This window comes from Papio anubis, chromosome 15 (genome assembly GCF_008728515.1).
Source record: "Papio anubis isolate 15944 chromosome 15, Panubis1.0, whole genome shotgun sequence".
Lineage (NCBI taxonomy): Eukaryota > Metazoa > Chordata > Mammalia > Primates > Cercopithecidae > Papio > Papio anubis.
The window spans coordinates 90,948,019-90,964,488 of NC_044990.1; the positions used below are offsets into that span (position 1 = coordinate 90,948,019).

At 58.3% G+C, this 16,470-nt stretch overlaps 1 protein-coding gene across 4 annotated transcripts; it reads left to right on the forward strand.

Annotated features, from left to right (window-relative positions):
• The first annotated feature begins 1,282 nt into the window (after positions 1-1,282).
• F7 (coagulation factor VII) lies at positions 1,283-14,242 on the forward strand. Of its 4 annotated transcripts, XM_009192255.4 has the most exons (9): positions 1,283-2,040; positions 2,626-2,709; positions 4,771-4,931; positions 7,868-7,892; positions 7,966-8,079; positions 9,926-10,066; positions 11,040-11,149; positions 11,752-11,875; positions 12,652-14,242. In XM_009192255.4, the coding sequence occupies exons 1-9, from the start codon at positions 1,815-1,817 to the stop codon at positions 13,245-13,247; spliced, it is 1,581 nt and encodes a 526-aa protein (XP_009190519.2). In that variant the 5' UTR covers positions 1,283-1,814; the 3' UTR covers positions 13,248-14,242.
• Positions 14,243-16,470: the final 2,228 nt, after the last annotated feature.

Genomic DNA, 16,470 nt, shown 5'->3' on the forward strand with positions numbered 1-16,470 from the left:
TATTTGTTAAATACTATTCCTGGGACCTACCCAGAGATTCCAATTCCTTACGGGTGTGGAAGAGCCTGGAAATCGCATGTGTGGTGTGTGGCATGTGTATAGGGGTGTGTTTATGTGGTGTGTCTTTGGGGTATGAGTGTGGTATGTGTATAGCGTGAGTTTGGGTTGTGTGGGTGTGGCGTGTGTGGCGTGAGTTTGGGTTGTGTGGGTGTGGCGTGTGTATGGTGGGTGTGAGTGTGGCATGTGTATGGCGTGAGTTTGGGTTGTGTGGGTGTGGCGTGTGTATGGTGGGTGTGAGTGTGGTATGTGTATAGCATGAGTTTGGGTTGTGTGGGTGTGGCGTGTGTATGGCGTGAGTTTGGGTTGTGTGGGTGTGGCGTGTGTATGGTGGGTGTGAGTGTGGTGTGTGTATAGCGTTCGAGTTTGGGTTGTGTGACTGTGGTGTGTGTGTATGGCGTGAGTTTGGGTTGTGTGGGTGTGGCGTGTGTATGGTGGGTGTGAGTGTGGTGTGTTGGGGGGTGAGTGTGGTATGTGTGTAGCGTGAGTTTGGGTTGTGTGAGTGTGGCATGTGTATGGTGGGTGTGAGAGTGGTGTGTGTATGGCATGAGTTTGGGTTGTGTGAGTGTGGCGTGCGTATGGCATGAGTTTGGGTTGTGTGAGTGTGGCGTGTGTGTATGGTGTGAGTTTGGGTTGTGTGAGTGTGGCGTGTGTATGGTGTGAGTTTGGGTTGTGTGAGTGTAGCATGTGTATGGCGTGAGTTTGGGTTGCATGAGTGTGGTGCTCATGTACAAGTGTGAGCACGGAGATTCTTTGGTAGGGAGGGAGTCGGGGTCTCCCTCTGTCGCCCAGGCTTGAGTGCAGTGGCACAATCTCAGCTCATTGCAACCTCCGCCTCTCGGGTTCTCTGTCTCCTGAGTAGCTGGGACCACAGGCACTGACCACCAAGTCCGGCTAATTTTTTAATTTTTTGTCTAGGTTTGGTCTTGCTATGTTGCCCAGGTTGGTGTGGAACTCTTTCCTCACGCGATCCTCAGTCCTCAGCCTCCCAAAGTACTGGGATTACAGGCACGAGCCACCACCCAGGAGATTCTGATGTCGCACATATCTGACTCGCACACTCCCCAGACAGCTCCCGTGTGCCCAGCACCACAGTCAGGGATAGCTGATATATAAATTAGCCAGGTATGGTGGCGTGCACCTGTGGTCCCAGCTACTCGGGAGGCTGAGGCACAAGAATCTCTTGAACCCGGGAGGTGGAGGTTGCAGTGAGATTGCACCAGTGCACTCTCCAGCCTGGCAACAGAGCAAGACTCCGTCTCAAAACAACAACAACAAAAACAAACAAAAGACGTAAGACGTGGACCGCTGGAGAATGGGGGTGCTGCCTGCAGTCAAAACAGAGTGGGGCTGCCCAGCTCAGGGCCAGAATGATCCTATTCCCAGCACTTCTCAGTCAGGCTCTGTGGCTCAACTAAGAAACCAGCCTCCCTTGCAGGCAATGGCCTAGCTGGCCTGGTCTCCTGGAGGCTCTCTTCAAATATTTACATCCACACCCAAGATACGCTCTCAAGAATTGACTTGCATTATTGCTATGGGCCAAGTTTTCATCTGCAGTTTAAATCTGTTTCCCAACCTACGTTCCTATGTCCTAGGGGTTTGGAATTCTAGATCGTATTTGAAGTGTTGGTGTCACACACACACCTTAACACCTGCACGCTGGCAACAAAACCATCCGCTTGGCAGCACAGCTGGGGCCGCCTGACCTTTCTCCTGTCCTCCCTGCTTGAGCTCAGCAGCTGGGCAGCAGGGGATGCATGGCCACTGGCCGGCCAGGTGCAGCTCTCAGCTGGGGTGTTCAGAGGACGCCTCTGTCCCCCCCTCCCCCATCCCTCTGTCGCCCTTGGAGGCAGAGAACTTTGCCCGCCAGTCCCATGGGGAATGTCAACAGGCAGAGGCAGCGCTGCAGAGATTTCATCATGGTCTCCCAAGCCCTCGGGCTCCTCTGCCTTCTGCTTGGGCTTCAGGGCTGTCTGGCTGCAGGTGCGTCCGGGGAGATTTTCCCCATAAACTTGGTGGAAGGGCAGTGGGCAAATCCAGGAGCCGACCCGGGCTTCCCAAACCCCGTCCTTGCTCTGGACACCCCCATTCACCAGGAGGGTTTTCTGGTGGCTCCTGTTCAATTGTTTTCCTTCCAGAAACCAGCATCCAGGCACAGGAGGGGAGGCCCTTCTTAGTAGCCCAGGCTTTGGTGGGATTATTTTTCAAAGAACTTTAGGAGTGGGTGGTGCTTTCTTGGCCCCCATGGGCCCCTGCCTGTTAGGTTGGACAAGCACAGGGAGTCTGGGGCCTCTCAGAGTATGGGAGGTGCTCCCAGGCTGCTCCCAGGCTGGGGAGGACAAGTGTGTGGGGGATGGTGCCTGGGGCATGGGGGATGGGGTGTGGAGGATGGGGGGTGGGGATGGCATGTGGGGTGTGGAGGATGGGCCATGAGGGGGTGGGTCCGGGGATGGCAAATGGGGCATGAGGATGGCGTGTGGGGATGGCGAGTAGGGGGGTGGGCTGTGAGGGACAGTGCCTGAGATGTGGGGCTGCAGCCCCAGCTCACACATGGCCTTATGACCCCAGCCACCTTCCTGCCCCAGGCGGGGTCGCTGAGGCCTCAGGAGGAGAAAACACAGGACCTGCTGTGGAAGCCAGGGCCTCAGAGAGGTGAGCAGGGACTGCCACTGGTTTAGTCCCGGGGCCCAGTGGGGGCCAACATCACCTCCTTGGCCTCCCATGGCAAGGAGCCAGCCCGCGGGGTGGCTACTCAGTGCCCCCCAAGGAGGGTGTTCCCTGCTCAAGAGGAAGTGACCGCTCCAGTTCAGCCTTCCCTGGGACTGGGGTGCAGGTGACCTTATCTTCTTTGTTAAATCCTGCTCCTTCCAGACAATCCTGTGTTATTCATCAGGTTTGCCTCAGTTCTTGAGAGCTTTTCTGATGCAAATCTGCTTTCATCCCAGGGCGGTCGGGGCTCTGCTCACGCCAGCCTCCAGGGGTGTGGGTGTCCGGGGGGCGTGGGTGTCCCGGGGGCGTGGGTGTCCCGGGAGCGGTTGTCTCTGGAGCGGGTGTCCCGGGAATGTGGGTGTCCCGGGAATGTGGGTGTCCCGGAAGTGTGGGTGTCCCGGGGCGTGAGTGGCTTGGGGGCGTGGGTGTCCCGGGAGCGGTTGTCTCGGGAGCGGGTGTCCCGGGAGTGTGGGTGTCCTGGGGGCGTGGGTGTCCCGGGAGTGTGAGTGTCCCAGGGGCCTGGATGTCAGGGGACTGCAGGGACATGGGCCTCCCCTCCCACTCCTGCTGCCCGGGGCACCTCCCCTGAGGACTCCGCCTCCAAGAGCTCCCACCTCCTGGATTCTTTGGTGACCCCCGCCTGCATCCTCAGCCTCCTTCCAAGCCAGACCGGTTCTCTAGGGACGTGGACGTGTGAAACTGATTTTAAAGGAAACAGACGGTGGCGTTTCTCTCGGCCCCACGTGGCCCAGTAGCGCCCACCTTCCGTCCCTTCTTCCGCGCTCAGTAACCGATTTAGGCCGCTCCTGCAGAACTCGGGCTCCTGCCCACCTGCCACCTGCGTCCACCTGAGGCCTCGTCCTCCCAGCAAAGGTCGTCCCTCCCGAACGCGCCTCCTGCGGCCTCTCCAGAGCCCCTCCCGCGCGTCCTCTCGGCCTCCTCCCGGGCCTCCCTATCCCGCCTGCCCCACGGCCCGGCCAGTCTCCCCTCGCGGGCTGAGGCGGGTTCAGGCAGCGCGGCCGCCCCGGGGTCACTCCTCGTCCACCACCGCGTGGTGCCCACAGCTCACAGCTCCCGGGAGACGGTCCCCTCAGCTGCAGGGCGTCCTGAAGAACGGCCTGCTCAGAGCTGAGCGCACGGGCTTGCCTCGCCCTGGGCGCCCTTGGCCCTCGCCGACCCCGTTTTCCATGGGCAAAGCGGGGGTCCTACTTGCCTACAAGTAACCGTCGGGGTTACGGAGAGGCCAGGAGCTGCAGCGGGGGGCTCTGCTCTCAGGACCGGCCCCAGGAGGATCCGCGCGAGGTCTGGCGCTCCGAGGGGTCGCAGGGCACAGAGGGGCCCCAAGCGGAGGAGGGGGAGGCGGCAGGAGCCCAGGACCGCCCAGAGCCGGCGAGGAAGCCTGGGGCTCGGTGTCGGGGGAGCCGGGCAGGGGCCGCGCCTCGGACCCTCAGCTGCAGGGCGTCCTGAAGAACGGCCTGCTCGGAGCTGAGCGCACGGGCTTGCCTCGCCCTGGGGCGGGGCTTGGGGAAGGCAGATCTGGCCGCCGGAGACGCGGTGCGGATGGAGACGAGGGATTTGGATTTCCGCGGGCGGCTGTGCACCGCCAAGGCGGCGTTGGCGCGCGGTTCATGTGGGCCCAGGCGGGTGCCCAGCACCCGGGCCGCGCCGCCTTCTCCTCGCCGGCATTAACCCCCAGCCTCACATTTATGCGGCGGCGCCCGCGGCCCCCTTCGGCCCAGCTTCCGCGCGTGCCCCTGAGCGCGCCCTCGGGATCAGCCCCTGGAAGCGGAGAGGCCGGGCCGGGAAGGATGAGCGAGGGGGGTGATCGCCCCAGGAGCACCGCAGGGAGGACGCCCAGCCAGGCCTGCGAGCAGCGCCGCTCCCCTCCCCCAGGACGGGGCGGGAAACTGCGATGCCCCCGCTGCGTGGGGCAGGGCCGTGGGGCGGTCTCCGAGGACTGGGCGCGGCAAGCGGTGAGCGTTTCACGGAACTCGCGTTTTTCAGTCTTCGTAACCCAGGAGGAAGCCCATGGCGTCCTGCACAGGCAGCGGCGCGCCAACTCGTTCCTGGAGGAGCTGCGGCCGGGCTCCCTGGAGAGGGAGTGCAAGGAGGAGCAATGCTCCTTCGAGGAGGCCCGGGAGATCTTCAAGGACCTGGAGAGGACGGTGAGCGCAGCCTCGGGGCGCCCCGCACCGCTGAGACTGCAGGCGGCGCTGGACCAGGCCGTGTGGGGCCGCCTGTGTCTCTCCGGCTGTGGCTGTGAGCGGCGAACACGCAGCGGCGCCCGCACTGCGCTTCCTGCGGGGGTCGCTTTCCGCCTGGGGTGACTCTGCTTTCCTGGGCGATTCCCCTCCCTCCCCGTTTCCAGGAACACCCTACCAGGCACACGCTCTCCCTACGCGGCCACTCCGCGCATGCCGGTTTTCACATCAGAAAATACGATTTGAAAAGCACACCTAGGGTGTCCCCCTTAACTTCCCAAGGGAGGCCCCCCAATCCCCTAAGGATGCGGGGCAGTCTGCGCATCACGGATGCGCGGCTCACAGAAGGGACGTGGTGAGAAGCTGGCCTGGGGGAGCTGCTCGCGGCCTACACCATGCCACCAGCGGCACCTCCGCAGGGCACATGTCGGGGAGAAAAAGCGTGTGGGGACCTGGGGCTTTCTCCACCTCACACTCACGGGTCACCTCACACAGGACACCTTACACTCAGGGTGCACTTCAAACTCACAGGTCATGACACCTCACACAGGACGCCTCACACAAGACACCTCACACAGGGCACACTTCACACTCACGGGTCACCTCACATTCGACACCTCACACAGATCACCTCACTCAGAGGACACCTCACACTGGGCACACTTCACACTCGGGACACCTCACACTCAGGGTGCACTTCAGACTCACAGGTCATTACACCTCACACAGATCACCTCACTGTTACAGGACACTTCACACTCACAGATCACCTCACTCTCACAGGACACTTCGGACAGGACACACTTCACACTCACAGGCCACCTCACACAGGTTATGTCAAACTCACAGGTCCCCTCACACAGTCACCTCACACAGTGTACACTTCACACTCACAGGTCCCCTCACACAGTCACCTCACACACAGGGCACACTTCACATTCGCAGGTCACCTCACACCGGGCCCACGACTCTCACAGGTCACCACACCTCACACACATCAGCTCACATAGATCATCTCACCCTCACAGGACATCCATCACACTCACAGGTCACGTCACACTCATAAGATACCTCACCCACAGGTCACCGCACACAAATCACCTCGCTCACACAGATCACCTCACACACAGGGCACACTTCACACTCACAGGTCCCCTCACACAGGTCATCTCACACTCACAGGATGCACTTCACACCCATGGGTCCCATCACACACAGGACACCTCACACTCGTCACCTCACACACGTTACATCAAACTCTCAGGTCCCCTCACACAGGTCCCCTCACACAGTCACCTCACACACAGGGCACACTTCACACTCACAGGTCCCCTCACACAGGTCATCTCACACTCACAGGATGCACTTCACACCCATGGGTCCCATCACACACAGGACACCTCACACTCGTCACCTCACACACGTTACATCAAACTCTCAGGTCCCCTCACACAGGTCCCCTCACACAGTCACCTCACACACAGGGCACACTTCACATTCGCAGGTCACCTCACACCGGGCCCACGACTCTCACAGGTCACCACACCTCACACACATCAGCTCACATAGATCATCTCACCCTCACAGGACATCCATCACACTCACAGGTCACGTCACACTCATAAGATACCTCACCCACAGGTCACCGCACACAAATCACCTCGCTCACACAGATCACCTCACACACAGGGCACACTTCACACTCACAGGTTCCCTCACACAGGACACCTCACACTCAGATCACCTCACTCAACACCGATCACCTCACACAGGGGACACTTCGTTCTCACAGGTCACCTCACATAGGACATCTCACACACAGGTCACCTCACAGATCACTTCACACAGGGCACACTTCATTCACAGATCACACCTCACCTCCCACTCACAGATCACCTCACTCTCACAGGGCACCTCACTCTCACAGGACACCTCACTCTCACAGGACACCTCATACAGGGCACACTTCACTCCCACAGGTCACCATACCTCACACAGATCACCTCATACAGATCACTTCATTCTCACAGGATACCTCACACTCAGGGCACCCTTCACACTCACAGGTCACCTCACACAAGGCACCCTTCACACTCACAGGTCACCACACCTCACACAGATCATCTCACTCTCACAGGACACCTCACTCTCACAGGACCCCTCACACTCAGATTATCTCACACTCAGGTCGCCACACCTCACACTCTTAGGATGTCTCACGCAGGATGCCTCACAGTCACAGAGAACCACATCTCATATGCACAAGACACTTCACATTCACAGGACACCTCATGCTCACAGGAAGCCTCACACTCACAGGAAGTCCAGCTGTCTGAGACAAAGGCTAACATGACCCTTTCCGGGCAAATTGAGGATGGTCATGCCTAGCATTTTTATCCACCTAGTTTTCAAAGCATTTCTCATCTGTTGTATTCTCACAGCACCCTGTGAGTTTAAGTTTAGGTGGCCAACAGTTTCTTCAGCAATCACTTTTTTCTGTGGAGTGCTTTTGCTGTTTGTGGAAGATTTTGCATCTGCTACTGCACCCTCTCCCGGTGTCAGCCGGTGTGTGTGGCCACCCTGTCAGAGATGGAGCTGTGGCTCAAAGCCTGTGTACCTCATCCCAGGTCCACAGCTCAGCGACAGAAGAGTCAGGGCTGAACCTCGGGTGTTCTGACCTGGGAGCAGGAAATGTGTGGTCACCCATAGTTTCAGAAGTCCTGGGGAGGGGCCAAGATTGGAAGAAATCTACCTCAGCTCTGCAGGAAAGTCTGGCTTCCCGAGCTCACCCCGCCAGGCCCAGGTCCAAGTTCCCCAACCCCAGCTCGTGGTTTGTCCAGTGCTCACCGTTGGGTGCGCTGGTGAAGGTGCTCACGAGGCTTTCTCTTTTGTTCCCTCAGAAGCTGTTCTGGATTTCTTACAGTGGTGAGTAGATGATCGCCACCAATCCTGCCTGCAACCCTTCTCCTCAGCGTACTGACGCCAGCCCATTCCACAGATGGGGACCAGTGTGCCTCAAATCCGTGCCAGAATGGGGGCTCCTGCAAGGACCAGCTCCAGTCCTATATCTGCTTCTGCCTCCCTTCCTTCGAGGGCCGGAACTGTGAGAAGAGTGAGGCCCCACTTTGGGTCCCATATTTGCAGAGGGCCCTGGGGAGCTGGTAGCGGTGACCTGGCCAATCGGGTTGCAGGGTGCACAACCTGGTGGGGTGTGTGGACCGGGCATTCTGGGCTCAGCCCCAGTTGGAATTTGGTCTAGGTGACCTTGAAGTCCCTTCTAGTCTGAGGTCTTTGACAGGGACCCAAGGTTCTAATTCTCAGACTCAGTGGCCCCTTGGGCTCCCGGCCCTGGGCAATTCTCAGCCCTCGAGATGGCCCAGCTGAGAGTCCCTGTGTCCCTGTCCCACTTCCACGTCCCACCAGGCAGCACCACTTGGTAAACTTCCCCTTCTCTACTTTCCATTACAAAGGTTTGAGGTGTTTTTTGTTTGTTTGTTTTTTGTTTTGTTTTGTTTTGTTTACCATCTGAATATTAAATTATTGCAAAGTTTGAGGCCCCCAACTTCCCTTAGGTTCAGTAATTCACTAGAAGGACTCATAGAACCCACTGAAGTGGATACACTCACAGTTACCATTTATTACAGCAAAGGAAGCTGACTTAAGTCTGCAGAGGAACCGGGCACAAACTTCCCATTGTCCCCTCCCTGTGGGGTCATGTGGACACTTCTCCCAGAAAGACGTGTGATGAGACGTGGGAAGTTCTGCCAACTTGGGAAGCTCTATGAGCCCCGGTGTCCAGAGGTTTTATCAGGGCTCAATCACACAGACCCAGCTGACCACCCACGCGGCTGACCTCAGTCTCAGCCCCTCCAGAGGCCAAGCCAATAGTGTGGCCCGAGGCCCTGCCGTCATCACATTGTCAGCTAGACCATCCAGCATGGCCCAAGTTCCGGGTAAACACCAACATTCCCTCAGGGCTTAGTGATCACTTCCCAGGAAATGTGTGGTCACCCTTCCAAGGGCTTAGCGATCACTTCCCAGGAAATGTGTGGTTACCCTTCCAAGGGCTTAGCGATCACTTCCCAGGAAATGTGTGGTCACCCTTCCAAGGGCTTAGCAATCACTTCCCAGGAGCCAAGGCAAAGGCTACCCTTTCCCTGGGAACAGCAGCTCATCCTTGACCACCCAAGACCACATTCTCACACTGAACGAGCTCTCCGCCACAGCAGCCACTTTCTTCTCTAAGTAGAAGAGAGCCCAGCAAGGTGGGGCAGGCTGAAGAGAGAGGCTTCCTGCTGGTCATCTGGGTCCAGAATGTCTGGGGATCTCTGCTCAGCCCTGGTGCCCAGCAGCCCTGGTGTGCATCCTGCAGGGCAGGCCTTCCCGCCGGAGTCCTGGACTTACTCAGGGCCACTGCCCTTGCCCACATCAATCAAAGTCGGGCTGCCAGTTCTGCTGCTTCTGTCTGAGCCCATGGCCAGTGCTGGGACTGACTGTCCCTAGGCGGGCTCACGGTGGCATGAGGCCAGCTTGGAGAACTGTCTCAGCGCTCTGGTCCTCTCGTCAGTTGAGTCTCTGATTGGAAGTCCCTTGGACACTTTTACCATCCCTACGGGACTTTCACTTTCCCCCAGGCTCCCCTCAGCTTCCCATCAGCTGCTCGGAAGAGTGGTCACCCTGGAGGCCACTGCCCACCAGCCAGGCACCCCCCAAATGCAACTGCAGCCAGCGCTGCCCCCGACTGGCAAGGCTGTTCAGACATGTGACTCCTCTGATCCAGGCCTTGTCCTTTGGATCAGTCCACGGAGCAGGCGGTGCCCAGCTCAGGCTCTGTCGCCCACAGCTCAGTGCCCCTTCCAGGCAGAACGCCGCTGCTGACTTAGGGCACGGCCTCCCCCGGGGCTGGCTCTCACTGACCCAAAGAGGCCCCTCTCAGGGTATCCCCTTCCTGTCCGCAGACAAGGACGACCAGCTGATCTGCGTGAACGAGAACGGCGGCTGTGAGCAGTACTGCAGTGACCACGCGGGTGCCAAGCGCTCCTGTTGGTGCCACGAGGGGTACTCGCTGCTGGCAGACGGGGTGTCCTGCATGCCCACAGGTGACCAGGCTTCATGTCCCAGTCCCAGATGACACCAGTCCCTGTCCCACTACGGATTCTCTTACTGGACAAAAGACGGGTGGAGGTGGCTCCACATCTGAGCACCAACCATGCGCTGACCAACCGTGAGGCAGGATCTGGGCACCAAGGGTGGCACAGGCCAGAGCAACAGTGACTAGGATGGGCACCCTGGGGGCAGTCCCTGAATGGCCTCAGGCCCCCTACCCATGCTAGGCAGACCAGGGGAGCCAAGCAAGGCTCTATCTCACGTCCAACTCCCACTCGCAGGACCTCCGCTGGGGTTCGTGAATCTGCCTTGGCACAGGCAGTGTCTGTACTGACTGCTGCCCGCCCTGAATTCCAAAACTTGTAAAGGCTCCTGGGAAAATGGGATGTTTCTCCAAACCAGCCTGGAACAAATGGGCTGCACTTCCAAAGGCAGGGACACCCCACGCCCACTGTGTCTCGAAGAGGTGGACGTGCCCACCCTGGCCACACAGCCTGGGACTCAGCCCGCCACCTCCTCAGGTTTTCTTTCTGGCCCAAGACCTTGATTGGAGCAGATCAAAACTAAGCGTGGGATCAGAACAACAGAGTTGTTTGTGACGTTGATTCATCTTTAGGTAGAATTTCATTCACCTTTTACTAAAGTCAAGCAACACATTTTCCCCCTGAAAAGTGAGCAGAGGGCGATATTAAGACGTAAGCCCTCCATCTCCTCCAAAACCAGCCCTGACCATTGTCTCCTCAGCCAGCCACTTCCGCAAGGGCCTCTCATGGCCCAGCCCCACCAGTCAGGCCCAGCCGAGGCCCTGCCTTCCACCATCCCTGGGCCCTGGCAGCTCCTGCTCCTGGGGGCCTCCCATAGCCTCGGCCTCAAGGCCTCTCAGAGGATGGATGTTTCTGAATCTTTCCTAGTGGCTCGTTCATCCTTCACAAATTTCTGCATCTTTCTGACTTTTGTTTTACACAGTTGAATATCCATGTGGAAAAATACCTATTCTGGAAAAAAGAAATGCCAGCAAACCCCAAGGCCGAATTGTCGGGGGCAGGGTGTGCCCCAAAGGGGAGTGTCCATGGCAGGTAAGGCTTCCCTTGGCTTCAGGATTCCAAGCCCTGAGGGTCTTGGAGCCTTTTGAATGTGAGCTGAACAACAGCTCTGGAAGGGAAAATGGGCAGGTCAGCCCCAAGGCCACCAGGCTCCAAGTCAGCCCACCTAGAACCTCCAGCTCGCTGCACCCCCATGCTTTCAGTGGGGCAAGGAAGGAGAAAAGAAGACGACACTCGCTGAGGGTCTACCCTGTGCAGAGAACCCTGCGAGATGCCCCTCCCGAGTTGTCACGTCGTCCTCACTGTTACTCTTTGAGGTGGGATCTTTGCCTGATCTTTGCAAAATCAGGAGCATTGGATCAAAGCTATGTGAAGATCCCATGAGGTGAACAGTGAAATCTCACAGCGACGTTTGTATTGTTGGGCTGTGCCCAAGAGCACGTCTCGGCTAGAGAGGGGCACAGCCTCCCAGAACCAGGTCTGAGCAGCTTTGCCTGGGAGGGATCTGCAAAGACCCCAGGATTTCAGAAACAAATTGTGCAATGCCAGAGGTCCCTTGGCGTGCCCGGGAGGGCGAGTCATCAGAGAAACAATGACAGTAATGTGACTTCCATGCCTCCTGTCCCCCCGCCCAGGTCCTGTTGTTGGTGAATGGAGCTCAGCTGTGTGGAGGGACCCTGATAAACACCATCTGGGTGATCTCTGCGGCCCACTGTTTCGACAAAATCAAGAGCTGGAGGAACTTGACCGCGGTGCTGGGTAGGTGCCGCTCTCCCCTGTGTGACCGCGGTGCTGGGTAGGTACCACTCTCCTCTGTCTGACCACGTTGCTGGGTGGGTACTGCTCTCCCATCTGACTGCTGTGCTGGTTACACGCCGCTCTCCCGTCTGACGATGGTGCTGAGTAGGCGCCACTCTCCCCTGTCTGACCACGGCTCTCAAGTGTCTCAGGGGCCGCGGCTCTGGGCTTCGTGCTGTCACTTCCACAGACAGACAGACATCTCCAAAAGGGGAGCAACTGTGCTAGGCATGACTGCTGTGGCCACCGTCCTCTCAGCCACTTTCCCATGCCCAAATAAAATGGTAAAAGACGGGGGTTCTGCCCATCCTGCCTCACCTGGCCAAGAGCCCATAGGAGGATGCAACTCCCAGGGCTTCGTGGGACCACTGGGTGGCAGGGACTGTGCTCACTGGGTTTACAGGTGAGATGAACATTCCCAGGAGGGCACTTGGCTGGGAAGAACTGTGGAGAATCAGGGCACGCCCTGCCCCCCCAGCTGCCAGGTCGCAGCACCCCTTCCCCACCTCAACACCCAGGCCCCAGATTCACCCCAGTTCACACGTCCCCACATGAGCCACAGGCTGCCACCTGCGGCAGGCTGGCCAGGTCACCTTGGGGTTGGATGCAGGCCCCCCTCACCCCAAAAGGAGACTGCAGCCCCTGCAGACCTAGAAATGGCCACAGCCCGTCCCCATGCACCAGGGGGCGAGGCAGCAGGTAGTGGGATGGGCCTGAGCAAAGCTCCCTCCTTCCAGGCGAGCACGACCTCAGCGAGCACGAAGGGGATGAGCAGAGCCGGCGGGTGGCACAGGTCATCATCCCCAGCACGTATGTCCTGGGCGCCACCAACCACGACATCGCGCTACTCCGCCTGCAGCGGCCCGTGGTCCTCACTGACCATGTGGTGCCCCTCTGCCTGCCCGAACGGACGTTCTCCGAGAGGACGCTGGCCTTCGTGCGCTTCTCGTTGGTCAGCGGCTGGGGTCAGCTGCTGGACCGTGGTGCCACAGCCCTGGAGCTCATGGCCCTCAACGTGCCCCGGCTGATGACCCAGGACTGCCTGCAGCAGTCACGGAAGGCGGAAGCCTCCCCGAATATCACGGAGTACATGTTCTGTGCCGGCTACTCGGACGGCAGCAGGGACTCCTGCAAGGGGGACAGTGGAGGCCCACACGCCACCCGCTACCGGGGCACGTGGTACCTGACAGGCATCGTCAGCTGGGGCCAGGGCTGCGCGGCCGTGGGCCACTTCGGGGTGTACACCAGGGTCTCCCAGTACATCGAGTGGCTGCAAAAGCTCATGCACTCAGAGCCACGCCCAGGCGTCCTCCTGCGAGCCCCATTTCCCTAGCCTAGCAGCCCTGCCCCCTGGAGAGAACGCCAAGGCTGTGTAGAACTGTCCTGGCACAAAATCCCATCGATTCTTCTGCAGTTCACGGGGTAGAGGAGGGCATGGGAGGGAGGGAGAGGTGGGGAGGGAGACAGAGACAGAAACAGAGAGACAAAGAGACAGAGAGAGACTGAGGGAGAGATTCTGAGGACATGGAGAGACTCAAAGAGACTCCAAGATTCAAAGAGCTTAATAGAGACACAGAGAAGGAATCGAAAAGATGAGATGCAGAGGCAGACAGGCGCTGGACAGAGGGGCAGGGGAATGCCGCGGTTGTCCTGGAGGCAGACAGCCCAGCTGAGCCTCCTTCTCTCTCTTCAGCCAAGCCCACCTGCCCGTGATCTGCTGGCCTCAGGCTGCTGTTCTGCCTTGATTGCTGGAGACACTAGAGGCATGTACACACGTGGATGCATACACACACACCAATGCACACACACAGAGATATGCACACACACGGATGCACACACAGAGGGTCACACAGAGATATGCAAACACACTGACACACACACATATAGAGATATGCACATACACGGATGCATATACACAGATATGTGCACACACAGATGCGTGCACACCACACCAATGCACACACACACTAATGCACACACACGGATGCAGAGAGATATGCACGCACACAGATGCACACAGATATGCACACACATGGATGAGTGCACACACACCAATGTACACACACAGATATGCACACACGGATGCACGCACACCGATGCTGACTCCATGTGTGCTGTCCTCCAAAGGCGGTTGTTTAGCTCTCACTTTTCTCGTTCTTATCCATTATCATCTTCATTTCAGACAATTCAGAAGCATCACCATGCATGTTGGCAAATGCCCCAAACTCTCCCCCAAATGTGCCGGGCTGCACAGGCCGTTCCCCACCGGCTTCCCAACTTCACAATAAATGGCTGCATCTCCTCCGCACGCCTGTGGGGCCTACCACCCACCGTGTAGCCTGTGATTCATTTTCAGAGCCCCCAGTGCTCATCCTCTGAGATGCTTTTTTCTTTCACAGTTTTCAGCATCACTGAAATGAACCCTCACATGGCAGCTGTTCTTTTTAAAAACAAAAGCTCTTTGATAGATGTTTGAGGCTGTAGCTCCCAGGACCCTGTGGAATTGGATGTTCTCTCCCTGCCACAGCCCTTGTCAATGATATTTCGCAGAGACCCTGGGAGCACCTGCTCGAGAATCAGGGACATACCACTAAATGCAGGTTCCCAGGCCCTGGCTGCAGTGGGAGGACCTGGCAAGCTGCACTCTTGCTGAGTCCCCAGGGTGGTGGGGGAAGAATGAGAAACACATGAGCAGAGAAATGGGGAGGTGACAGACACTGCCCACACTCAGACTCCGGCAAGCATGGCTCAGAGAGCGAACTCAATGCCATCCCTGCAGGGCCGTCCTGGGCACCAGTGGCGCTCACAGCAGCAAGGCAGGCACCAGCAACCCACCTCAGGGGCACTCAGGCAACATCTACTTTAGAGCAGACAGGGTCCGTGAACTACAGCCGAGGGCTGCTTCCAAGCCACCCTGCTCTTATAAATAAAGTTTTATGGGAACACACCCACGTTAGTGTCCATGGAGTGGCCGTGACAGAGATGTCCAGCCAGACAGACCAGCTGACCCGCCAAGCCCAGCAGGATTAGTGTCAGGACCTCTGCCGAAGATGCTGGCTGACCCTGGCCAGACCCCAGTTCCTAATGCCCCCACACAGGGACGGGGGCCAGTGGCGGGCCCTGATCAGGTCAGAGCTGGCTCTGCTTTCTCTTTTGTCTGAGTGACTGGGGAGTCATGAGGGGTCCTGGTGGGGTGGCAGCCTCCCTTCTTGCCAATGGGAAATGCAGGCACCTACCTCACGGTGCTGCTGAAGGAGGGGGCCCAGGACTCTCCAGAAACTTTGCTGAAGGGCCTGGGCACCCTCGAAGGCTACATTTCTTATAGGACGTGCCACCTGCCATGGCTCAGCTCCAGCTTTCTGTGAGTGGTGAGATAGAATACAGGGAGGCCACTGGCCATGGGCCTGCGACAGGGTGGGACGAGGCGGCAGGCTCGGGCCTCCAAAGCCAGCATCACCACCCAGCGTTGATGACAAAGACTGCATGTCTGCTATGAGCATCCTGCTGCTGGTGCACACACCACATTGGTCTCTCCATACAAACGTGCCTAGAGGCGATGTCGGAGTGTGGAGACCAGGAGAGGCAGGAGTCAGACATCTGGTGCCACCAGGAAGGCCCCTCTCAGAGGACTGGGCTGTGCGTGGTGCCCACCGTGGGAGGCCACCCTGGCGTTGGCACCCAGTGCCATCAGTTTGTGTAGTCGGGTGGGGCCCAGTGAGCACCTCCTGTGTGCCAGGCACAATGACGCACAATGTGCGCACACCAGGCCCAGGTGCAGGTGGCTGCGGGACGGGCAACACATCAAGGCAGACACACCGTGAGGCAGTGGCCAGCACTGTAGGTTTTAGGGGCATTGCTCCGGCCACTACGGCATAGCAGGTAGTGATTGTCACACTGGCCAAGTTTTAGACCATTTATTCCAGGGACCCCAGAAGCAAAAATCCTGGCTGCACCTCCCGGTGACTCCCACAGCCATTGAGCGGAGACGCTCAGGGACCTGGTGACAGGAGGTTTCTGTGCTGGAGAATGAGCCCCGAAGCCCTCTCAGCCTCGGAACAGTGTGGCCAGCGGTGGGCAGGTCAGGAGGGGTTTCAGACAGAGCCTGTCCCTCCAGATGGTCAGGGGAGGGCCACTCCCCACAGAAGTACATGTTGGGACCATGTGGACACAGAAGGTTTGGGGGTGGGTGGGGCAGGTACCAGCCTGGCCTGTGGGAGACCGTGGTGCAGATGCCAAGACCCCCGTGACATCAGACCACCGGACACCACCCAGAGAATGGCCGTGAGCGGAAGGGCCCGCCCAGAAGCAAGCAGGGCCTTGGGGCAGAAGTCCTGGGCTCAGACCCCACACTCACTGCCGGTGGCCCCGGGCTCCGGCTTCTGTGCTCTCTAGACGTAGTTTTCTGTTCTGGAAAAATGATATTTTTATGTGATTGTGAAGACTGAGAGCTAGATGTAAACATCTGGAAACTACAAAACAAGCATGAAATGATGTTTTTATTCTTAGAACAGAAAGTCCCCGCGCCCGCGGACCTGGTGACCGATGAGGATGAGGTT